The sequence below is a fragment of the Perca fluviatilis genome, chromosome 12 (genome assembly GCF_010015445.1).
Source record: "Perca fluviatilis chromosome 12, GENO_Pfluv_1.0, whole genome shotgun sequence".
In the NCBI taxonomy this organism is placed as follows: domain Eukaryota; kingdom Metazoa; phylum Chordata; class Actinopteri; order Perciformes; family Percidae; genus Perca; species Perca fluviatilis.
Window position 1 is genome coordinate 29,923,683 of NC_053123.1, and position 26,112 is coordinate 29,949,794.

Here is a 26,112-nt window from a genome sequence, read left to right on the forward strand (position 1 = left end):
CTGCAAAATAGCCTCGGGAAGGAACTTGTTTTGGTGGAAAATGTGTACGTTCAAAAGTTGCTTTAGTCGTGCAACAGAAAACTCAGATTGGACAGATAGTCTAGCTAGCTGTCTGGATTTACCCTGCAGAGATCTGAGGAGCAGTTAACCATAGTCCTCACAAATCCACCGGAGTTTAGAACGCCAACACAAAGAAAGAGGAAGGTGGCGGACATCCGGGCAAAATGAGCAATCCCGGAAGTGGAACGTGGGGGATATACGGTAGACTACATGAGCACAGAGTCAGATTGATTGGATTTCTTACTTTTGATGTCAGCAGCATCCCGTCCAGACCACATCTTCTCCAGGTAATCTACTGCTCAACAAAACACATATGGAAAATCAGTCAGAGGGGATGTGGTTGATCTACGTACAGTACATGACCAAATAGTAGCCAAAACTCTCATCCCCAAGGTCTATATAACAAACAAAATTATCTTTGAAGCTCATGAACAGATTTATTCTAAACTCCACATTCAAAAACCAAAATATTCGTTGTACAGCTAACGATTATTGTCATAGTCGATTAAAGGAGAAATCCGGTGCACAATGAACCTAGGGGTTAATAACACATGTGTATACCGAGTCGACCGTTCTCTGGTATATGTTTTATGCTAATCGAATGTGACCAGTTTTATCGCAAACCGCTAATTAGCTTATAACGCTAGTAGTCAGGGCACGGGTAAAGTAAAAAGAAATCTCTATTTCTGTACCACTAACAAGGCTCAAAATAGCACCACACTTCCACGGTAGCATAATGAGGGTCCCTACATGTAAACCGAAGCATTGAGAACTTTGTAAGCGTACAGACAGTTTATTAAATAGATAGTTTATAAAGACAGTACCGTTCACATATACAGGCAGGCGCCATCTTGGGAAAACAGTCACGACCAGTCGAACGACGAACGCCGTGCTTGAGCTATGTTACCCATGTGTTATTAACCCCTAGGTTCATTTTGCGCCGGATTTCTCCTTTAATCTGCTGATTATTTTCTCGATTCCTCAATTAGTTCTCTTCATCCTCTCTCACTCTCTTCCTATATCCCTTTTTTCCGTTCGGCCCCAGTGTTTAATGTGATGATTATAAGTGCAGCTTCTCCGCAGGGAGACAGAAGAGTCATTACAGATGATTTGTTCATGAGTCAGAGGACCATGTTGCTATTTCAGTTTCATAATTTCATATCTCCGCTGATCAGACTCACTGTAAAACTGCAGTAGATGAACACTGATCAGTCTATTCCCAACCTCTTACACCAAGCCATGTTGACTTCATCCCTTCATCACAGGTGGTGTTTTCTGAAGCTGGATTTGTACCCGATGCATCGATGCCTACAGCGCAGGTTTTGATTTATAGTCCAGTGTCAGATTGCACTCGATGAAAGCACCCCTGCACCCCCTGTGATCAAGCCACAGCGCTTGAATTATATTCCTCACAGCTAAATGTGTTTACATTATTGTATTTACTTTATGATATAGAGCGACTGCGTACGCGCCGCCTCGTCTTTTACTGAACAGGAGACGGCTGCCATGCAATCGCTGTGTTTACGTTCATCCAATCATACAGAGAGAGAGAGAGAGAGAGAGAGAGAGAGTGAGAGAGAGAGAGAGAGAGAAAGAGAGAGGCCAGCAGAAAATACATGTGTGTTACAGAAAAGCAGAAGATTTAGTGATTTTTGGGTTTCTGTTTGTTGTTTTAATTCTGTATTTTTGTACCAAATGTTCTATAGATTAATGATTGTAATCCTCTGTACAACAATCTTTGGCTCAATTAAAGAAAAAGTTGACCCAACCAACAGATCGTGGTATCTCAGCAGCCACCGTAATCCCGAAGTAAAGTTACTTTTTGTGTGGAGGTTCTGTAGCTAACTATAAATCTATCTTAAGAATTGTTAGCAGCTCAGTAGAAAGGTGATTTTCCCTTCTCTGATTGTTTAATTTGAATAATTCTTAGAAGGAAAACTGTACAATATTTCCCAAGAAGTCCAAAAAGTTTTTTATTTTTTAATTATTTCAGGAATCGTGTTGCGACCCCTGGATTACAATCATTACAACTCTCTGATTAACAGGACACAATGTGCAATATCATGATCAACCTACTCGAGATTTGATATACACATCTACTGTAAGTAGCCACTTCTCATACATATTTATGTGCAACCCACCAAGAACGACCATCCTTACTTTCTGTGACTTCAAATTAAGATCACATGTATGTGTACACTTTTTACAAGTGCAAATTTTTACATACAAACTCCAATTTTTTTTGTTCTCACATCGTATTCTACAAGCTCTCACATTTTGCACCATATTTACCCTCATATGCACCAATATGCATCAATACTTTTTTACTCATATATTTGCACTTTTTCCTAACTTTATACTGCGACTGCTGCACAACAATTCCCCTCGGGATAAGTAAAGTTCCATCTAGGGCTGTCCCAAATAGTTTAAAGCTTCATTCATAATGCTGACATTCAAATTCTGTGCAGGTTTTGTCTATGCATTCTGTTTAAAGCTGGTATTTTTTGCACAGTTGCAGATAAAGATTAGGCCACACTAATATAATTAGTTTTATACTAATTGTAGAATTAGATTCCAGTGGTGGCTGCGTAGGATTGTTTCCAACTCGTGTGATTCAAACATTTCCAATAACTCCAGAGCGCTGTTTCTGTCGTTGCATAATGTCGCAGTAAGCCTCAGGGAGCGATTATTTTTTCATCATTATTTTATGTCCTAATTGGATCAGCCTGCTCGCTGCATGTATTTATGTTGACGAAACTGACGAGTTATATTTATCAAAGAAAGTTGGTTTTAATAAAACAGAGACCAACTCATTTAATCCGATCAATCGCTTCATTCGGATTTAGGATTTTTGTTCCGAGGATTTCTTTCTTTGTAGGGTGATGACGGCATAAAATATGGCGAAACTTCATTAAAAAAAAATGCCTAAAAGAAGCTTTAAATGTAAAACATTGGGAACCCCTAGTCAACTGTAGCGTTGAAAAAAATTGGACCACCGTCTGCAGCTCACCTTTCATTTTCTTATACTTCTTGTACCAACGACCAAACTCCTGGCATTTGGCAGTGGAGACGTTGGCGTAGTACGAACTGTTCACTATAGAGGAAATCATACTCTGAGAGAGAAAAAGAGAGGGTAGAAAGATAATTAATAACCAACATAATGTGAAATGCTTACACTCACGCAACAACCTCATGGCATGCTCACGCGCGCACGCACGCACACACACACACACACACACACACACACACACACACACACACACACACACACACACACACACACACAATAGAAATAGACAAACATTAATCATGATTGGAAGCCACCCATGGAAACTGGAGCCAGTACAGTGCAGACAGGGAATCTCCTGCCACACACACATATGCTTGCAATTCATGCTGCGATCAACACCCCCACCAGAGCTGCATTTAAACACAGTACACACAAACACACACACACACACACACACACACACACACACACACACACACACAACACGCATAAATCTCACACAGCAGTCATTATGAGACCAGGATAGATGGCTAAACATGCAGCTGGGGAGATTAACGTGATTGAGGAGACAGTGCTTTATATTGTGGGGTGGAGTTTGGTTAAAATGTAGCAATAATCAATACAATGCATGTTGGATTAATCCTAAATGTCTATCTCATGAGGGCTGACTTTAGTCATTAGTCATTAGACATGGGATGGTCTAATCATTGAGAGAGACTGACACTCATAAAGAACATCTTAAAGAATGATTTATTGAATTGATGAGCAGTTCTCTGATGAGCACCATTTGATTCAAGTTGAGGAACATGAGGGTCTGTGTTGTTGTTGTTGTTGTTGTTGTTGTTGTTCATGTTGTTTTGTAGCAGTATCTCGTGGTTACCTGTGACAGGGGACACTCTTTGGCCAGAGTGCTTTGGTTCATTTCCTTCAGCAGCTCTTTGAGAGCGTTCCTGACAGTCGCGTGGTTCCACTGTTCACACGGCAGATCCTCCAGCTTTGAAAAGCTACAACGAGCCAAAACCACGCACAGGAGTCAGTTCCATCTTTGGCTTATTAAGTTGAGACACAAAACAAACTCTTAACAGTTGAACAGTGACAGTTAAAGAAATAGTTGTGTGCTTTCACTTTCCTGCAACGAGTTAAGACGACAAGATTGATATCGCTCTCGTCTGTTCTGACTAAAATGAGCCTCTGTCTGTCTGTCCTTAGTTTTTCTCGACAACCTTCTATCCGATCGGCTTAACACGCGGGGGGTGCATTGCTGGGGAGGTGAGGGACTGCAGTGTCGAGTTTGAAGTAGTTTAGATTAGCAATTCCAGAGAAAGCTGCAGGCAATATTAGAGGCCAAGAATTAGGCCCGTTGCGAACGAGCACTGCACTAGTTACAATAAATATGAAGGTACAGCCAGCAACCTATTAGCTTAGCGAAAGACCGGAAACAGGGGGAAACAGCTAGTCAGTTTTTCCAAAGGTAACAGCATCCATCTTCTAGCACAGAAGTGTAAAAACTAAAAATGACGTCCCAAGAAATCAAACTAATCAATCACCCTTCCCCCCCAATCGCTCCAGCGCCCCCAAAAATAGCTACAAACAGCAACAATAATAGTAATAAATTGTTTTGAGAAAAAAATAGAATATAATACATGTATTTTTCATATCATCTTCCATCACACAGCAAAAAAATCCTAGGATTTATCATCTTCATTTTTTTTGACTAATCTTTGGCCAGGGGTTGTGACTTCCTGAAACATCTGGTTGCTTGGCAAGTTCTCCCGGGCCAAGAAATAGTCAGACCCAGAACCACATTGTAAAAACCGACACCTTTTTTATGCTTTAAGTTTTGTACGTCTAAAACAAACAAGATATAGTGTGTTAATTATTGAGCTTTAAAGGAGCTGGTAGATACCTCCAAACAGAGCCGAGCTAGCCGTTTCCTCCGTTTCCACTCCGTACCGTACAGTCTTGAGAGTGTTATCAATCTTCTCATCAAATTTTTCCTTTAATCCTAAATTAAACCCAAATTAAGCCCTAGCTCCGCTGATCTTTCAAACATCCTGTATTCACCTCAACCTCAAACCCCACTACTTGAGTTTGAGTTTAGGTTATTTATAAAAGGGGACAGCGCAAATTAATAAAACACATGATTTCCCATGGGTTACAAAAGCCAGAATTAGCCAAAAGGCTATTTTTCATCTTTTTCATTTCATCTTCGATGTTAAAAAAGGCTTTTTAAAATACAAAGAAAAAAAACAACAACAGAAGCAAACAAGACTTAGCACAAAGCATCACAAATACAGAAAACAAAACAGAACTCAACAAACAACGTAACATAAAACAAGACACAACACAAAAACAGACAGATGTACAACAAAGCAAAACAACAGGGTATATAGTAAAAAAAAAATATATATATATATATATATATATATATATATATATATATATATATATATATATATATATATTTATATATATATATATATATATATATATATATATATATATATATATATATATATATATATACACACAACCACACATACATACATATATACATATACATATATACATATACACACACACACATACATATACATACACACATACACATAAATTAGAACAGACATAACCATTAAGATCATTAAAAGCAGTATTAAACTAGGAAGAAACAACATTTTCATGTATGTTGACTCAAACTAACAGAATAATATGTATCATAAATAGTGTTAGGGCTGACATGTATATGTATTGACCATCCAGTGTTTTAGCTGCTGAACTTCCTGTATGAACCTATCTTCCTACAATCTCCCTGTTTTTATTTTCATTTGAACCTCGAATGAATCATTTGCGACTCTGAGCGCATTGTGCCGAAGCGCTGCTTTTGCCATGGCGACACGCACAAACATGTAAACAAAACCTGGCTGGTATGTTCCAACACAATAACAATAATAACCCCTCTCATCTGGAGTTTATCTGTTTTTATCTGTCCATCAGGACCCTGCTTCACTCATTCGAGGGAACTAGGAGTTCCTGGCACACGGACTCTCTCTGGCGGAGACAGATAATAGATAAATCCCCACCGGGTTGTTTAGTGTTTTTGCTTGCTTTCAAATTTGACAGATATGGAAAATTCTCAAATTGCAATAAGATGCAATGACATAAATGACACACACACACAAACACACACACCAAGTGTCTGGTTTAAAAGCCTTACTGTGTGCTCAAGGGCGTAACTTTGGGTTCAACATTGGGGGCGGGGACGAATTATAACTGGGGGGTTGGGGGGGGGGTCTAGGAAATTTGGGGCATCAAAGACTTCATTTCCTGCATTCTGGTGAATTTTTCAGCAACAATTCAGACGGACGAAAGGTTTTTGTTTTTTTTGCTTGCCAGTTACATTTTACAGTTAATATTTTTTCATTTATTGTTATGATAAGATATTTGGGGAGGTGCACAGGCCAGTTTTGATTATTGGGGGGGGGGGGTTGTAGCGAGGGTTGGGCATTGTTTGGATTTTAACGATTCTGATTCCAATTCCGATCCTTGCTTTAGATTCCGGTTCTTATCGATTCTCGATTCCGATTCTTTGAGGGGTGGAGTTGAAACGGGTCACGTGCTTATTTCACAAGTAAGAGGAAAGTTTTATTTTGATTTAGTGGTGGTTTGCAGTTTGACGGGGAGTAAAACAAAGCCAGACTAGAGCGCCGCTTACTGTGCTCCATGGCTGCAACACAACAAGCGCCTGGTCGCTACGGAAACCAAAACTCCTCCAAATGATTCCAATAAAGAAACGATTCCGATGGAATCGTAAATTTTGGAACGATTCTAAGTAGGAATCGGTTCTCGATGCCCAATCCTAGTTGTAACTAGGGATAGACCCATTATCGGCCCTGGCCCCTCCGCTACAGCTCTGTGTCTGTCCCTCTGCTTCGGTTTGTCTGACTTAATGCCCCCCCCCACAACACTGTCTGACTCTCTGGTTACTGGGGATTATATTGAAAAATTCTAATTTATTAAATAATTGCTTAAAGCATATAAACAAAGTTTAAATCTCTTTCATTAACTACTAATAAGCGGTATTGGTATCTGCCTTAAAAACAGTATCGGTCGATCCATAGTTGTAACCTAGTTGTGTGTGCTTAAATACGGACGTGCAGTTTTTCATGGTTTATTTCTCACTGAGAGATTTCTACTTTCTCGCTCTGAAACGTCGCACAAATTAAAATCCTAACAAATGAATTTGGACCCAAATATGTCTGGAAAAGTGAAACCAAAAACTCAATCTGACCTTTGCAGCTGGATGCGTAGAGTGACCATGTGGTAGACCTCCATCAACATGTCGGCTACTGTAGCTTCTGGTGCGTCAGTCAGGAAGTGGACAGGCAGAGGGTTCCACCTTCCCACCTTGATGATGCCTGGATGGAGACATTAAAGATTTCTGTCACTTTTAGTTTTTATTGGTTTTAACGTGTTGACATTGTACAACAATAGGCCTACGGATTGCACAAATGTGAGAAAGCAAAATAAAAGAGAGGATTAAGTTTACGTGAGGGCAGGGGCGATTCTAGGACCAGAGCTTAAGGGATGCCTGGAACCCTTTTAAATGTTATACTACTGTGCTAACTTGTGCATTTTAAAGAGCCCATATTATGCTCATTTTCAGGTTCATAACTGTATTTTAAGGTTGTACCAGAATAGGTTTAATTAGGTTTAATTTTCAAAAAAACCCATATTTTAGTTGTACTGCACAGCTCTCTCTCACTGCTGCAGATCCTCTTTTCACCTGGTTTCTGTTTTAGCTACAGAGTGAGACCTCTTTTCTTCTTCTTCTTCTGTACTATCTTTGATTGCACTCGCACATGCTCAGTAGCTCAGATGTAGATCATGTCAGCTAGCTAACTCCATAGACAGTAAAAGAAAGGCTGTTTTTCCAACTTTGGTCATTTACAAGGCAGGATCAGCTGGGAGACTTCTTCTAAATGAGGGCGCACGTGTAAGTAGTTCTTTTGTAGATTATGGTGAACTTGTGTGTGTTGTAGCAGTGCTTTGCTATTGAGAACAAGGTAGCATGCTAGCGTTAGCTAACGCTACAAGCTAACGCTACAAGCTAACGGTTGTGGTTAGCCAGCTAGTTTCGGATTGTGATGTCACAATCCGAGCCGATTTTGACCAGCTCACCAGGAGACTGAAGGCAGGACACATTCAGAAACCATATCTCACTCAAAACAGCATGGATGGATTTTTTTCAAAGTTTGTATGTGTGTGGAAGCACCAGAGACATAAAATCACACCCCAAATCCCAGAAAAAGTGTTTTTTTCATAATATGGGCACTTTACCATCATTGTGGACCGTCATGGTAGGGTAAACACTGAATTATGTAACTAGAAAGACACCAACAATTCTGAGAAAACTTCCTTTGATGCTGAGCCACAGGGCCATTACTACAAAGGTGAGGTGGTATTATAAATGAAATCAGATATGTATCTAGGGAAAAGCAGACATTTCCTAAAGGCAGTATCAATAACTTTTGAAAATTAGAGATTTAGGTGATTTTTGACTAATGGCTGACAAGCACTATTTTTTGGAAATGGCTCAGAATTTTTTTCTCTGAAAGATCTAGGCGTCTAGATTCTGGGTTTAGTTTCACGATGTTGTGATATTCCTAGAGAAGAACTCCTAAACTCACAATAGATTAACACAGACTTTTTATTTATTTTTTTTGCAATTATTTTTTAGGGAGCTGGGATCAAGTTTAGTTTTGAAGCCGACATCTATGCTCTCTTTAAAGCCACCAGACTCCAAATGACAAAAAAACAACTTAATTTTACCTGGCAGAACACAGGAGTTTCTGGTCTACCTCTGCCTCGATTGATTAGTTTGTTTGTGTTAATGTGTGACTTTGGTGTTTTAAAGGGGTTAGGAACGAAATGTGACATACTAACCGATCAAGGCAGTGGTAGAGCAGCAACTCCCGTGTTCTGCGAGGTAAAATTACTGTTTTTGTCAAAGGAGTCTGGTGGCTTTGAAAAGAGCAGAGATAATGGCTTCAGTTCCAGTACCTCCTCCGTACACCCACACTTCCCAACTATTCCTTTGATATTCCGTTAACTAGTATCTCATAACCTCTTTATGATGTTCCAAGTCAGAAAATTCTACTAGATTTGGCTGGTTGTGCTTTGGACATTATTTACCCTGGCAGTTTCTGTCATGAGTTTAACTCCTAATCATGCTCTGTGTCGTGTCTACGTGGACTCTTCCAGTCACATAAAATAAGCCCAGCTGCTCCAATAAAACCTGTTAACTACAAACCCAAACTTTGCTTCAGTAAGTCCTGGTAGCGTGAGAGGCTTATCCGCTAACTGACACATCGGTGGGGACTCTGGTTGTTTGAGCAACTCTTACTTTTTTTTTAGTACCTCTTTCCAATGAGGGATAATCCCACAAAACATGTAGAAGTGTGGCCACTTCCTTGTTACATTTTCAACATTTATATTCTTGGTTTAAGCCCATTTTGAGCAGTTTGAGGGGTGTAAAATAATATCTATCGTCTTGTAGCCCAGCCTACATTTGAGATTAGCTGCCGCCATAAATCTTCGAGATCCCTTTGACAAATTAATCTCCAGTTTCTACATATTCTAGTTTGAGTACTTGAGATTTATTTGACCAAATTACAAAAGAAAAGAAAATCTCATATACTATATAGCTAGTGTTTAAAACAGTTACTGCAGTACAAATTTAAAATACTGGAGAGAGTCGTCTCCCCCGCCCCCTGCTCCCCAGACTCGAGGTTCACGGAGGTTGCCAGACTGAGGCCGCAGCATCCAAACTCTCGCTTTGCCAGAGCCTCCCCCAAAGAGCATCCACAACAATGTTGCTAGACACTTGTCTCACATAGCCAGACATTACTCTACAGCACAGCAGAGTAGCTAACGTTAGATGCTGGCTATATTGACAGTCATAGAAGCCCATTCTCACGCGGAGCTCTGTACCCAACTAACAGACACACTTTTTGGGCTTAGAATTACGGTAGGAACCGCTAAAAATACCACTACCTTGCCGTCCTCTCCACCCGACTATACACACCTTTTTGGCTTAGAATTACGACAACAATCGCTAAACACACTCCAAACTCACAGTCCTCTCTTCCCAATTTACAGCCCCCCTCTTACAGCCCCCCTCTCTTGGTCTAAAATAACTCACCGTCGTCGGCTACGGCCGCTGAACTACACGTTGTTAACAGCCGTGGCCCGCTTGCCTGCATGGTCCTCCAGTAACGTTAGCAGGGTTAGCATTGCGGCGTTAGCCAGGACAAGTCGGGGACACTTTACTGGCTGTGTCTCAATTTGTTTTTGCGAGTAACCAACTCGGGTACTCAAGCTATATAATTCAACATGAGTACACAAATGTTGAAAAGAAACGTCCCTTGTTGCCGTGATAAATTAGCCTGAAGCTAATGCTTAGCTAGCTGTTCAGGAGGAAATTAGCCAACTCAGCGTCCTTTTGGGCTCTAAGCTGTCTCCATCTTTCAAATACATCTCCAATATTTACCATGGGTTTGTTACGTCTCTGGTCACGCAACTGTTAGAAAACATGCCGTTGTTTTTTTTAGGGCGGGCAGAATCTATCTCCGTTGATCCTGTTCGTTTGTTTGCTGCTTTCATGGCTGTACTACCGTTACAGCTGTAGCGCGCTGGGTTTACGTGTTTACAGGTATATCTGGCAACCCGGCCTGGCTGTCAAACTGGGCCGTTGATAACAACACACAGATCAAAACATAAACAGAAATTCCGTCACGGAACGGAAATTTCAAAAGGAGAAAATACTGACATTAGCGTTGTTGTCAGAAAAGATAGTATTTCACCTCAGCATGTTTCCTTAATATCTGAAGACGCATTGGCGTCATTTTGGGATTTTTTACAGTAAATATATTACATATTGGACCTTTAAGTTTTGCGATATGTATCCACCACCCAAATATAACGAAGGTGAATTGAGTTAGCTGCTCAAGGCTTTGAAGAGGTATATTTTAAAATAAATCTAAATAGCATCTTTCCTTGCCTTTACTGAAACAATGTCCTGAATAACTGCTGTCCACATTGTCGTGTATTGGGACTACACTCAGACTTACACAACTGAGAGCTCATATTCACAAGTAGCCATGCAATGGACACAATATCATCCTGCAACAAATGCTACCTTCTAATAAGGGTTGAATTGTAGTTTAGCTGATATTTTGGGGTCTACTGTATGTCAGCCACCAAAAATCATGCGAAATACCGATGGAAAAACGAGCTTTCTATGTCTGATCGTGTGTGTTTGTGAATTAGTTTTGTATTTCAGCAGTGCAGTCATATATGTTGATATCTCTAGCTGAATTTCTTTAGGAAATATATATAAGGACTAAAAAAAAGAATAATACACAAAAAAGACATGATACACAAACACACACATGCACTTCGCCTACTCATTCACACACTCAGAGGTTTTTCACGAGGACTGGCTGGAGCTGTGAAAACTAAACAAAGCTAATCGCATTACTATCCTCTAAATGAGATCCAGACGGGTCCTGAGAAGTCTCTCTCTCTCTCTCTCTGTCCCCTTGTTCCCCCCTCTCTCCCTCGCTCCCATATCTCCCTCTCTCCTTTTCTTTTTCCTCTCTTCAGACGTCTCTTCTCCCCAGACCCCTCTGATCTGCCTCTCTCTTTCTTTTTTGTTCTCTTCCACTGTGTTTATATGTCAGTTATATCTTTGATTCCCGTCAGACCGAGCTGTGTTCTTAATTATCTGGCCGTACAGGGGGAGCATCATTTAACTCCACTAAGAACTGAATGGACTCGGACCCCTCAGGGCTGGGAAGACCCCCAGAGGAACCTAAGACCACCATGGCGACATTTAAGAACCCAAACTGAACCAGATAGCTATATTATAACATTTGATTTTTAGTTTTAAGTCATCTGGGCTGCATTGAAATCTTATTTTTCAATATGAAAGCTTGGTTTTCTCTATATTTAAAGGAAGCAATGTCATATGTATGTGAAAACAATATCTACATTTTATCTACTTATGTAAAAAGTGCTCACACAATAGTACTCTTTTTAAACATGTCAAAAGTGTATACACACATGGTTTTAAGATATTACACATTTTTATAAGTTCACATGATATATGATTTTCAGATATTGTGCACTTTAAATTTAAGTCAGTGCATGTAAAATCATCCATTTCAAATTTGAAATTAGATTTTCACATATATGTCTAAATCGATTATGTGAAATATTGGACTTGGGACGACCTGTTTCAAGAGTTTTGTGTATTTTTATTGTAAGGGAAGACGTAATGAAATGCATTTTAAAGAGATGGAAGAAAATACTCAGATCATTTTATGACACAGAGGAAAAAACTGAACGCACGTTCTCCTCTTTTGTTTTTCTTATTTTTTCTGTCTCTCTCTTTTCACACACACACACACACACACACACACACACACACACACACACACACACACACACACACACACACACACATACAGTCCATCTTCAGCATGTAGCATCTGAAAATAACATAACAATTTCGCTAATGCCAAGTTAGGTGGAAGCAAACGCGTGAATAAGCAGACAAACACAGACTCACAGAGGACACATGGCAGCACACAGTGAAGTGGACATGTACATCTACCCGCTCGCATGCAAGCACACAAACACACAAACACACTCAAACACACACACACTCACTCACACGCTCACAGTGTGACGGTAAATGCATTAATAATTGATCCATCATTTTTTGGTCTGCTGTTCAATGGGCTCTGTTTCTTGTCCACATTTAAAAGTAGAAATCATTGTTCCCATTTCCACATTAAAATTCCACCTCCCAGAGACATGCTTTAATGTGGCCGGCTGGTGGCTTGGCTCATGTCTGAGTGTGCCCATCCGCACAAACGCGAATCCATACACAAACACACACTGATGTCTCTGACTCCTCTCGTCAACACTCGCACATGCCTGCAGGAGGCCTGCGTATGCGCACGCACACACACACACAAATACACACACACACACACACACACACACACACACAAATACACGTGTACACACAGCAATCCCATTGTCCCGTGCTGGAATAAGTCGTAATGGCCGCAGCAGCCTGCACACGCATGCGAGGCTTCTTCCATACTGGTTCCAGCTCCCGCCCCTGGCCCACACTGAGGGAAACCCCATACGCCTGACTCAAGCCTATCACCCATCACTGCACCCTGAGGAACTCCTCTTGATGAAAGTCTGTCATGCTGTTATTTTAGGGAGTGCTCCTCTTCGCTGAAACGCTTCTGAAATGCTCATCTGTAAAAAAGAAAAGACAATGTGCACACAAGGTCGAAACCCTCCGCTGAGGGTACTACAGTGTTTCAGGCTTATTAGGAGTTTTAATGCAACATACTTAAAAACAAGTCTGCAACTTTCTAGTAAGGCATACCTTATGCAGGATTTGTCTTTATTAATGGTCAATTATAATTATTATTACATTGAGCGGGAATAAGCCATAAAGAAGAACACTTTGAGTTGTTTTTATCTTCAGCTTTGTCTTTTTAGCTCACTCTGTCATTTTGTAGAAGACCATTTGCCTGGTGGATTAAAGCGGCAGAGCAAAATCCATTTCTTAACTTCTTCTTAACATTTCCAAGTTCAGACTTGATGAATTATGTTAGTAGAATAATTTTTGTCAAATGACTTTGTAAAGTTTATACGTTTGTTTTACAACAGGGAACTCGTGGCCTATTGCTGGGATCTGGGAACAATGGAGACATCACTACAACAAAGTCTGATGCTACTAACAGATGATCGAAAAACCCTGAGGTAAAAACCGAAAAGGGAACAGCCCCCTGTGGTTGGCGTTAATCCCTCATTTCACATGTAAATCGTGTGCACAAATATGACAAGTGCATCAATGTTGTACCAAGTCTGTGATGGCTGAGTACAATGGATAGTTAGTTTGGGTGATAAAATAATATTTTCTCTTCCAAATACAATTGACTTGGTTGTGTTTTAAAGGAGCAGTCGGGCAGTCCACTGATTTTACACACAAAGTTCAGCTGACTTGTCTTGGGGAATACTGCTCGTTATTAAAGGTACACTTCACCCCAAAATCAGAAATACATAATTTTTCTCTTACCTGTAGTGCTAATTATCAGGCTGCATTGTTCTTTCTACCGAACTACACCCGAGAAACTGTATGCGCAGAAGAAAGCATAGTCATGGACAAGTGGTGCGACATTGCTATTTTGTGGAAAGTAGTTTTTGCTTTTTTTCATAGGAAATTTTTACTTTTTTCCGCACAAAAATGACTCAAACTAATTATTTGATAATCAAAATAGTTGCCGATTAATGTTATGGTTGACAACTAATCGCTTAATCGATTCATCTTCGCAGCTCTAAAGTAAAGGAACCCTGCTAGAACCAGGATTTAAGACTCAGATGTCCAGTGAATTGCTGACGAGGTCTGCAGCAGTGACCCTTTGTGGCCTGTTAGACGTGGCACTGCAACAATGCTCTCGCTCTCACTGACCACTGTTAACTGTTCTTTGGCTAAAGCCTTAAAGTACAGGTCTGCTCCCATCCATTCTATAAAAGCCTTCAGACCCTTATAATTGAAATAAACAATATCTCCCAGTTAATTACTGGGCTAAGCTAATTAAAGAAAGGCCGTGGTCCTCGGCGGGGACTTTAAATACACCGCTGAGACACAAGAATGCAGGACACAATTCAAACTGGGAGAAAATAGCTGGGACTCTGTGTAATTTTGGTCATGGACCGCAAGGGAAAAAATGTATAATTTAAGCCAGAAATTATTCATTTAACATAAACGCTTGTTTTAAAAAACAAAAAGTATTCATTTGAGAGAAGCGCGGGGGAAGTGTGTGCGTGTTTTGTCCGTGATACTGCATGACTACACGGTATTCCACGCCGAGTGTACGTGAACTTTAGTGTGAGCAAATGCAACCTTACAAGGGTTAAATTGAGTTTACAAGACACACACACACACACACACTGGCACACAAACACACTGGAAGTAAACAGTGCTCAAGTCATTTCTCAGAGTATTGTTTGTTGAGTTGTGATGTCCCGTCTAGTCTTGCCTTTGAAGCCCCTGGTGTGGTGCTGTTAGAGGGGCGTGCATTGATGTGAAAGGAGGACCAGTGTGGCTCACTGTTTTCCACACACACTGATGAGACAGACAGGGACAGAGAGAGACGGAGAGAGAGAGAGAGAAAACCTCCCCCTGATACTTGGCGAAAACATTGAGGCTAAAAGTGCTACTAATGGCATTCATCTGCAAACCGTAGCAAACACTCGGCGTGCAATTTAGTGGGCTGCTTTCAGCCATCGCTGCAGGATAATGTGCATCTGCGTGTTGTTTATTTTTCTAACTCGCTTTAACAGGCTGTCAATTGCAGTTCTGAATTTTACAGCCAAAAAGAAACAAGAAAAAAGATCTGCAATATATACAGTGTGTATGTATATACGTATATGGTTACACTGGAAGGACCAGTAATAGTAACACATTTGGCATAATTTGCATTCAGAGATAAAGCACAGGTGACCTCTGTAAAGAGTAACTGAACACTCCATGAAGATTTCTACAGACTTCCAGCAGTTAGCCGTCTCAGCCCACCGCAGTGGTGTGCAGGTGGACTCCAGGGTGATTTCACAGTTGGATGTGGTTAGAGGTGTCACAGGCTTGAATCTTTTAACCAAAAAAGGCAGCGAAACACTGCTTTTCAGCCTTGTCTTAAAGGTCCCTTATTGTAAAAATTGAGATTTCCATGTCTTTTTCTATTATGAAGCAGGTCGAGGTGCTGTATAAATACTGTAAGAGTATCAAAACGCTAAATCCACAGAGAAAAGCACACAGTCCGTATTCAGAAACTGTGCCTTTAAACGAGCCGTCAGCATTTCTGTACGGTTGTGATGTCATAACTATACTATGTATAGGTATAGTGTGCTATTAGTGCTGCTCCAGTGCCGTTACAGTCATTCCCCGGCTGCAATGACGGTGCAGAGACGCCGAGAGCGTAGATGCGGAGGACCCATAAACGCTGACCAATCAAAGCAGACTGGGCTTTTTCAGGAGGGGGGCTCTAAGTAACAAGCGGTGAAACGGAGCGTTTCAGACAGAGGGTGAATACAGGAATATTCCGACAGACCGCATGAGGAAAATAATGTCTTTTTTGAACATTAAAGCATGTAAACATATTCTAGAAGAAACCCAAAATACAAGTATGAACCTGAAAATGAGCATAATATGGGACCTTTAAGTTACGCTTTAAAGCTGTTGCATTTGTGTCGTCGATTAGGTAAATTAATTTGGGGTGTAAAAACCATTTCAAACAACATATAACAAAAAGTGTATATTGGGAATAGTTACCAACCCTGCCTTGAAGTAGATGTAATTAATCTGAGTAACTGGAGTCAGATTTCAGGTTTAAATTCAGGATATCTTGATCCAGCTTTATAGTACCTAACTAAGGTCGAGAGTACACGGTCGGTGTCAGGTGGGCTGCCGGTCTGATAAGAGCTGCTGGCCTTGAGGCAGTAAAGGGATTACCTGCAGCAGTGTGTTTATGAGACGGGGAGAACACACACACACACACACACACACACACATACACACACACACACAAACACACACAATCTCCTACATGTCTGCACACTCATGGGTATGCAGACTTGATTCAAACGAGACCTGGTGGAGATGACGCACACACACACAGACACACTCTCTCTCTCTCCCTCTCTGGAACGCGATGTCAAACAGATGGGGATCTCCCACCATTTGCAGTCTATTGCAATAGCCTTGTTGCTTACTGTCGCTCTGTTGTTACCATTTTATATCGATGTGAGGCAACTTCCCCAGATGGCATTTTCTGCATACTTGAGAAAAGACAGCAGTAAATGACACTGTCCTGTTGCAGATGACTACCATGTGTGCAGCAGTAAATTACAGAGTTTTTCTTTTCCTCTGCTTCATAAACATTCTCACACATACTGTACGCGTTACACACACACACACACACACACACACACACAAACGCACAATGTATTTTTGTCTTGCGGAGACATTCCCGTCCAGCTCTTTGTTGTGTCTTTAATGAGTTTTACAGGCTCTGTCTGTGTCTTAGTTGTGTTTTTAAAACATTCTTGTGCTTATTGCCAGTGTAACAGTACAATGTCTGCTCTAAATAGACAACCTCACATTCAGTTTCCTTCTCAGGACGCTGATTAGAGGGAGCGTCTCCTCTCAAGGGATCATTCTCGTCTTGACCCCTAAGCTGCCCGTTATTTAATTCTGAGTCAGTAGCACCATAGTTTACACAGAGAGAGACACTTGGAGGTTGGAAAATCATGACTGTTAATAATGCCTTAGATTAAAACCATCTTCATACTAACAAAAGACCTCGGATATTTTACTGTTTTAATGTATTTCTCTGCCAAGCCAAACCACTTTAAAGTTAGTAATCTGTTCAATTTATTGGATTTTCTGTTTGAAGTTTGATGCCATCTCTACTGCCATTGCTTCTCCAGCTAGCTACGAGTTCTTCTGTTTTCTTTCTTATTAATTTCAATTTGCCACCACTCAAAACACATAACTTCTGAGCAAATACCTACCAGACGAAGTCTTTCATCTGCTTTTATAAGTTGGTTTTATTCTACATGTTACAGCGTTTTATTAATGACCAAGAAAAGACACAGTGAAGAGGTAATCAGTCCTGCAAGTTAATAGTGCGCAAGGATAGATTCAAAGTTTGACATTTTGGGAAAAGTTAAATCAGAATATCAACACCACTCTCATGTCTGTACGATAAATATGTAGCTGGCTAGCTTAGCTTGGCATAACTACTGAAAACAGAGGGAAACATCTAGCCTGGCTCTGTCTGAACGTAACAAAATCTGCCTACCTGGCCCTCTGAAGATCACTAATCAACATATCTGTTTTAAACGACCAGCAGGGATCATCAGTGACTTTCTGAAGTATTACACCAAGGAGACATATCGTGTTAATTAGTGAACTTTAGATGAACTTGTAGGCAGATTTTATTACAGAGCCAGGCTAGATGTTTCCCCCTGTTTCCAGACTTTATGATAAGCTAAGTGGCTTCTGGCTGTAGCTTTATTTGGAAAAATCTAACTCTCAGCAAGAAAGCAAATAAGCTGTTTTCCCAACATGTATATTCCTAACTACTCCTTCAAGGATGCAAGTATAGATCAGCATAAAGAAAGGTTTGGATGCACAATCCGGAGGTCAATGCATCTTTGTACATCGTGAGCCAAGCATGCCCTGTAGCTCGCTAGAATTTAGGGACACAGCTGTTATTGTGGGTTCAAAACCTCCATCATACTCATGAATTCAGTCCATGTAAACTCTCAAAACGTGATGTCTGTCCCTGTCAGACGCTCGGAAATCTTGATTAACTGCTCCTCAGATCTCTGCAGGGTAAATCCAGACAGCTAGCTAGACTATCTGTCCAATCTGAGTTTTCTCTCGCACGACTGAAACAACTTTTGAACGTCCACATGTTCCACCAAAACATGTCCCTTCCCGAGGCTATTTTGCAGAGTCAACGTCATTGAGTCCGGCGCTTAGCGCCGCCCAAGACAATTGTGATTGGTTTAAAGAAATGCCAATAAACCGGAGCACGTTTTTCTCCCATCCCGGAACACTGTGTGGACTAGCCAGACCTTCCTCCGCAGCTCTGTGGAGGAAGGTCTGGCAATGCAAGACTATATATGAATTAAAAGCGCATTACTTTTCGTAGGTGTAAGTACAAACAGCGAATAAGAAGTGTCTCTCTGACTGACCGTGGGCTTGTGCCGCCGAGCTGTGGGAGTACCCAAGGGCCAGCAGAGCCGTCTCCACCAGCTGAGAGAAGAGAATATCCTTCCTGACCAGCACAAACTCTGCATGCTCCTCTCTTCCCTCACATCCGTCTGTCTGAATCCCTCCGTCTGACTGCTCCACCACACAGAAGACTGGAATCATCAGACCTGTGGACGAGGACGAAAAGGAAAAGACAACAAGAAGGAGATTGGTTTTAATGTCTGGCTTTTATTGTCTGTGATCAGAACACAGTGTATCCCTCATAGACAGCAGACATGTGGATCGCATTTAATGTGGGTCAAGCTTGTAACCACGTCATGATTTTTGTTTCACACTGTCGAGTGTTGCAACACCTGAAGTTCTCAATACGCTACTATCAACCTGGGATGTAAAACAAATGATATGCATTCCTAAATCAACTGCAACAGTGCTGTTAACTGTCCACTGGACATTTTCAGTAATTTAATCTAACGGCCTATTAGATAGGCGGTCATAATAATGGCTGCTCTGACAGATATGCAAAACATATACAAATATACAAAAGACTTACACTGACAACAACTGCTACTTTCATTAGAGTATTAATAACAGCTTAAAATGGCAATTTAACAATAATTTGAAGCAAAAGCTGTGCTAAATATTTGTGTTAATGCAGTTAAGAATTGTTAATACAGATGTATATGAATTTGCATGACGCTGTGAGTGTTCCTCAATTATGCAAATTCAGGCCAGGTGAAAACCAAACCAGATTCTCCAGAAAAGTTTGCATGAAGCAAGCCAACACACACACACACACACACACACAGACCTTGACATACTTTCAAAGTCTGCGTAATTCTTCGAACCACTTCACAGCAGCACATGTGGAAGGTAAAAAATTTTTAACGATTATATTGGCTATTAACTGAAACAAAGATGCCTACAAACAGTTTTCATGATATTTTACGAAAGGTTATGCACAATTTCGTGGACTATACTACCAATGTCCAGCAACGCGAGCGATCAGTGCCTCTTCAGTGCAGCACCTGTTTAGAGAACAAAACTCCTACTAGGTTAGGTTTATTAAAATATCAAGGTTTGGGTTCAAATAAGCAAAAGACACAAACAGCAGTCTCCTGGGGGAAAGTTCTGTGTTTGTTTGACCCATCCATCCACCCTGACGTCCTCCCTACGCAGACTTTCCTCATGATTATGTGGTTTATACATGAATTAGTCTATATCTACGACGTTCCACTTCTGGGATTGCGCCTGTGCCGCCGGAAATTCCGCCGAATGTCTCTTTTTTTCCGGCCCGGATGTCCGTCCCCTTCCTCTTTCTTTGTGTTGGCGTTCTAACCTCCGGTGGATTTGTGAGGACTATGGTTAACTGCTCCTCAGATCTCTGCAGGGTAAATCCAGACAGCTAGCTAGACTATCTGTCCAATCTGAGTTTTCTGTTGCACGACTAAAACTACTTCTGAACGTTGTTTGTTCCACCAAAACAAGTTCCTTCCAGAGGCTATTTTGCAGAGACACCGTGGCTCCCTCCGGCGCTTAGCGCCGCCCATGACGATTGTGATTGGTTTAAAGAAATGCGAATAAACTAGAGCACGTTTTTCTCCCATCCCGGAATGCTGTGTGGACTAGCCAGACCCTCCTCCGCAGCGCTGTGGAGGAAGGTCTGGCAATGCGAGACTGTATATGAATTAAAAGTGCATTACTTTTCGTAGGTGTAAGTACAAACAGCGAATAAGAACAGCCTGTATGTTGGGAATTGTTGGGTCTCTGTATATTATAGAGTGTGGTCTAGACCTACTCTATCTGTAAAGTGATTACTTCTGTTATGATTTGACACTATAAATGAAATTGAATATAATTGAATTATTTTCTTGTTGCAGTATTTGCATCATAATGCACTCTGAGGAGCTAATAATGTACATGAGGCTGTCCCCTGCTTTACATCTCAATCTCATATCAAGACACCTTGACTTGCATTATTTTTTTTTAGCATCCCCTTTTGCTCTACATGAAGATCTAAATCAAGACCAGCATCTTTGTTCTTTTTGGCTCTCTGCGCTAATATCAATCCTTCCTCTCCAATATGAACCTTTTTCCTAAAAGGCTTTTGGTTTTGGGCCACCTGTCAACTGGCAATTAATTAAAGCCCTCTGAAGAAATGATGGAGTGAGAGCATTAGGCAGCGTCCCAGCACTAATAATACAGGGCACAGCAATGCGTTTTACCGCATGGATACCACACAATACCAAACACACACACACACAAACACACACACACACACACACACACATGCTCGTCCATGAGGTGCATGCAGCATCAGCCCCCCCCCCCCGATCCATCCCACCCCGTTGTTTTAATCAGTCAATTCCTATATTTCTATTTCCTCCTCATTAATCACTCCGCTCCCAGTCCTCCAGGCTCTCATGGAGTGAATTACACACTGGAGCACTGTGCCAATTCAAGTAAGTGAATTTCCCCCAACAGGGAAATATAACTGTCAACACAGAGCAGCTCCCTCCGACCAGCACTCCTCTCTCTCTCTCTCACTCTCTCGCTCTCTGGCTCCACCCCTCCAGTCTGTCTTCTCTTATATCCAGTGTCCTGTGATTCCGCCCGCTGACTGTGTGATCTGGTTTGGATGATGTGATGTTGCCTCAAACCTCTAATCCCTCTAATATGTATGGGGATGAGTGAACGGGGATATTAAAATTAGATATTTGTGTGTGTGTGTGTGTGTGTGTGTGGGTGGGTGGAGTGTAAGTGGGTGTGTGTTTTGGCAGCATTTCTTGGGTGTGAGTGTCACAGCGTAGACGTTTTTGTGATTGTGGACATATGCTGTGTGTGTATGTGTATGTGTGTGTGTGTGTGTGTGTGTGTGTGTGTGTGTGTGTGTGTGTGTGTGTGTGTGTGTGTGTGTGTGTGTGTGTGTGGCCCTTTTCTCGTGGCAGCAGTGTGGTTTGGAGGAGACACGTCGAGTTTCCTGTCTTCAAAGACAACCCGTCATCATTACAGGCCAACCCTGCGTTTAGCACAGGAAACCCCTTCCTCCTTCCTCTCTCTCTCTCTCTCTGTCCCTCCCTCGATGCCTCCACACTTTTCTCACTAAAGAAATGTCCTCTCTCCTCCTTTTCAACATTTGCAATGTCATTCTCTCACTTTAACACAGTGCTCTCATTTTCTCTTCTTATTGTGGTCAAATCTGAGCTCCACGTTGCTTTGTTAACCTTTAACTCTTTCCAAAGCCACAAACGAGTCCATCTTTACAAACTCATACTGTGCAGCCAAGCACTGTTCAAACCCACAGAAATGTAGCTTCCCTCATCCGGCAAAGATCCCAGAGATTTGCAGAAATACTCACGCACATTGCCGGACGATGTAGAGCTAAAACCATTGCATCCTTGAATTGAATTTTCCATCAATGCAGACTGTAGAAACAGTGTAGAAATGATTTCTTTCTACATTTAGGGAATACCTGAGGCACGTCTTCAAACATATGGCAGCACGAACACCCAGACAGAGGGACAAGTGCACACACACACATGCACGTATACAAGAAACAACTTTCACAATGAATGCAGGGATCGATAAACCAGAGTGAGTTGTATAAATCTTGTTTATATGGAGCAATCTCCTTTATTTGGTAAGCCTGTATTATACAGTTCCCCCCAGGCTTATAGATTAACTGGGTTCTCCCAGCAGCGCTGCCACACTACAACACAGCGCGCCGAGCCAAGCTCGCCTCGCGGCCAGGATGGCGAGGCAGAGCCAAACGCTGCCTTTGGGTTTGGTACTCCAGAACCTCTGACACCTGAGTGAAATGGCGACAGCTGTTCTGAGATGTCGTCATCTAGCTCTCTTTATTTCGGCAAGAATCCAATTATGTGTTCAATTTGGAGGAAAACAAAAATGATGGCCCCTATTGTTAATTCCTTCGATTCCTTCGAATATTTTATTTTCTAGTCATAAACCACATTTTGAGAGTAGGCGCTAATTCACTTTTCATAAATCGAGCTTTTATCTCAATTTAGCTCACATTTTGACCAGATTTCCAAAACATCTACAAAAAGAAAATGCTAGTTAATGAGATAGTAAAATGTGATGGAAATATTGGTTTGTTTCATGTAGTAATGTTAGGCTACCTCTAAACTATGTTTTGATTTAAAAAAACAAATATATATTGCTACGTTAACACCTTGCTTCCCCACGACATGGCCATTCCGAGCCCCTGAAGTGGAAACATTTGGAAACACTGCTGCCCCCGTTTCGGTTTGAAAACCAGGCCCCCGGGAAATGCGCCGGGCTTTGAAGCCAATTTAACATAGCAGCCATACGGTGGAATTACTACCTCCCTGTCCGTCATGTGATGCCATGGGGCCCAAAAAGACTTTTTCCCATAGACTTACATGGTGAAAAAGACATCTGTAAATCAGTGGATACATTCTTTTGGAGCGTTACAACCCCCACGAAATATCTCGTTTCACTAGCGGAATTCGATCCATTCGGTCTGACAACATTTGGAAAGTCTACAAGATCCGCACGATTCACCCTTGTGTTGTCCTCCATTCGACCATGCACGCAGGTCCTCCCGGGTCAAAACACCAACACTTTTTCTGACGTTTTTGTCTCTTTTTTTCAAAACTTTTGACGTTTTTTTCAATGTTTTTGGCGCTTCTTTTGAAGTTCAACGCTTCTTCACAGATAACTAACTTATTTCTACAAGTTTTACACATGTTTTTTTGGAATTCATGGTCAATTAACCTCATTTACAGGAAATGATACCTATTTATTGAGTTAAAAAAGCATAATAGCATAATATTAAAGGAAGGATGATCACAGACTGGTATACGTCAGCGTTCAGTCGCGAGAATAAAACACCCAAAATTCAGTGAACGTAGAGATCCGATCACTTGTTGTACTTGCGAAGCGCGTTATATGGAATCATCCATGTAATTTTGAGGTAATTAAAATTAGGAAGTTAAAAAGAAACCCATATTTCTGATATAGATGTTTTGAAAACGGGTCAAATTTGAACCTAAGACAACACAAGGGTTAAATCATTGATTTCCCATTGAAGTTAGTGGAGTGCTAAAGCAGATGTTGCCATCTAGTCCGCCTGCTCTACGGGCCGCACAGCGCCGATCATCAGGGTCCTTTTATACGCAGAAGTTGAACTTTTTTGGCTCCATGTGCCACTGCCTCTAACACTGTATCCAGTTCTTATAATACATCAATGGTGTCATGTATTAAAGTGGCTATATGTAACTTTCAGTTGGTGTTGATTCTAGGGGCCGCTTTGGACAAAAGCGGCAGTGTTTTTACCACACCTGCTGACTTAAAGGTCTTTTCTTTACAGTGCTGTATTGCCCACTGTAGATTACAGAGTTAGTGTTACGGGGAGGTCATATAGTCGCGATGGATGCTTTGCTCAGACAGAAAATCATTCATTTTCAATAAGAGAATACGTTACAGATTGTTGCATTCGGTAACTTAGCCTACTTTGGATGTCTCGTGAGCTAAACCGGGTATCACTGTCACTGGGTCACGAGCCAAAGCATTAAAGGTGCTGGGTGACGTCTTATCTTGTTGACGTTCGAAGTATTGTCGTTAACAAACGGAGGCTAGCTCGCCCCTCCCTCCTCCTCATCCCGTCCCCTTCCCCTTCCCCTCCCTTCCGCGCACTAACCCCACAACCCCCACCCCCAAATCCTTCTTGTCAGTCATTGGCTGGAACACTGCTTATGTTTGGTGGTCCAGGTTGGACCACTTTGTTTTTGTTGCCGTTTGTGGAGCCTGGGCTGTCTACAGAGGCGCTGCTTTTTTTACAGTGTGTTCAGGGGACAGGCAGCTAGCGGATAGTGAGGAGATGTTTGCTGTATGTGACAAAAAATGTTGTAGCCTAAAAAACGCGGGACATCGCTTAGAGTACCTTTAAGAGATTGTTGTAGCAACCAACGATTAATATAGCACGTTTCATGAAACACACGGACGGTAAAGAAAATAATAGGCCAACACAAACACGGAGGTAAAGGAATAAAATGGCCGCGCTAAATGGAAGGGGTTGTAATTTATTGTCGGCTACTCATGTACAACCACATCGCGCAATCTAAAGTTATTTTATGAATGAAATATTACACACCTGAGGGCCAATTCAGGGTCGGTTTGAATCATTAACAATCTGGAATTGTCTCCATCTGTTGATAACCCGACCGAGTGTGACTCGCTTCTCGCCTTTTGTCTTTCACTTTCCCTTTTAGCTTTTAGTTGTTCTTTTTAAAATGTTCTTCTTTCCTGTGATGGCCCTGCCCCAGTATCAGCCATAACTACATCAGATAACTTCTAATATAACATTAAAATACAAGTAGGCCTGTTTAAATACATCTCCTGCTACCTTTTACCTGGCTCAAAAGGCTGGATACGCTAACACAGGTTTTTCTGGTGTTACAAAGAAATCTGTGACCCGTCAGAATGTGTGACTGTAGCGCCGTCTACCCGCCGCAAATTATTCTGTGACTTTGCGGGAAATATCAAACCCGGGCAGAGGCCTTACCAAAAACTATATAAAAATAGTGTACTTTTCACAGTTAGGGCCCTATTTTAACGATCTAAGCCCATGGTGTGAAGCGCCTGGCGCAGGTGCGTTTAGGGCGTGTCCAAATCCACTTTTGCTAGTTTGACGGCGGAAAAAAGGGTCCGTGCGCCGGGCGCCTGGTTCTAAAGGGTTGTCCTTAGTGTCTTCATTAATTCATAGGTGTGTTTTGGGCATAACATGCAATAAACCAATCAGAGTGTCATCTCCCATTCCCTTTAAGCCAGGCACGTTGATACCTTGGCGCATTGTTATTATCATGGCGGATTTGCACCGTAATATTTTTATTTGTAATTTTTTGCATGTTTGTGTGCTGCTGCACCTCCCTGTGTGTGTAACAAGCATAGTGCGCGCGCTGTGCATAAGCCTCGGAGCATTTTACTAATTTGCTGTTAAAATAACAATGAAATGCTGCACTATTGACTTTAGACCAGGTTTATGTTGGTCAATGGCGTGATCACTTCCCGCTGCCTCAAGATAGCAATACGCCCAGAATGCACCTGAACACACCTCCCTGTAAGACCAGCACGCCCATGGGCATTTGCTATTTAAATGAAGTGGGGGTTGAACGGGAAATTGACAACTGCG

At 41.5% G+C, this 26,112-nt stretch overlaps 1 protein-coding gene across 3 annotated transcripts in view; it reads right to left on the reverse strand.

Moving 5' to 3' along the window:
- Positions 1–26,112, reverse strand: part of satb2 (SATB homeobox 2) — a 64,066-nt gene that overhangs the window by 23,428 nt on the left and 14,526 nt on the right. For all 3 annotated transcript variants that reach the window (XM_039818529.1, XM_039818528.1, XM_039818530.1), the window contains exons 3-7: positions 18,923–19,108; positions 7,359–7,485; positions 3,951–4,074; positions 3,071–3,173; positions 305–355 (exon numbers count right to left, since the gene is read on the reverse strand). In XM_039818529.1, the coding sequence (XP_039674463.1) occupies positions 305–355; positions 3,071–3,173; positions 3,951–4,074; positions 7,359–7,485; positions 18,923–19,108 (591 nt within the window). The remainder of the gene's footprint in view (positions 1–304; positions 356–3,070; positions 3,174–3,950; positions 4,075–7,358; positions 7,486–18,922; positions 19,109–26,112) is intronic.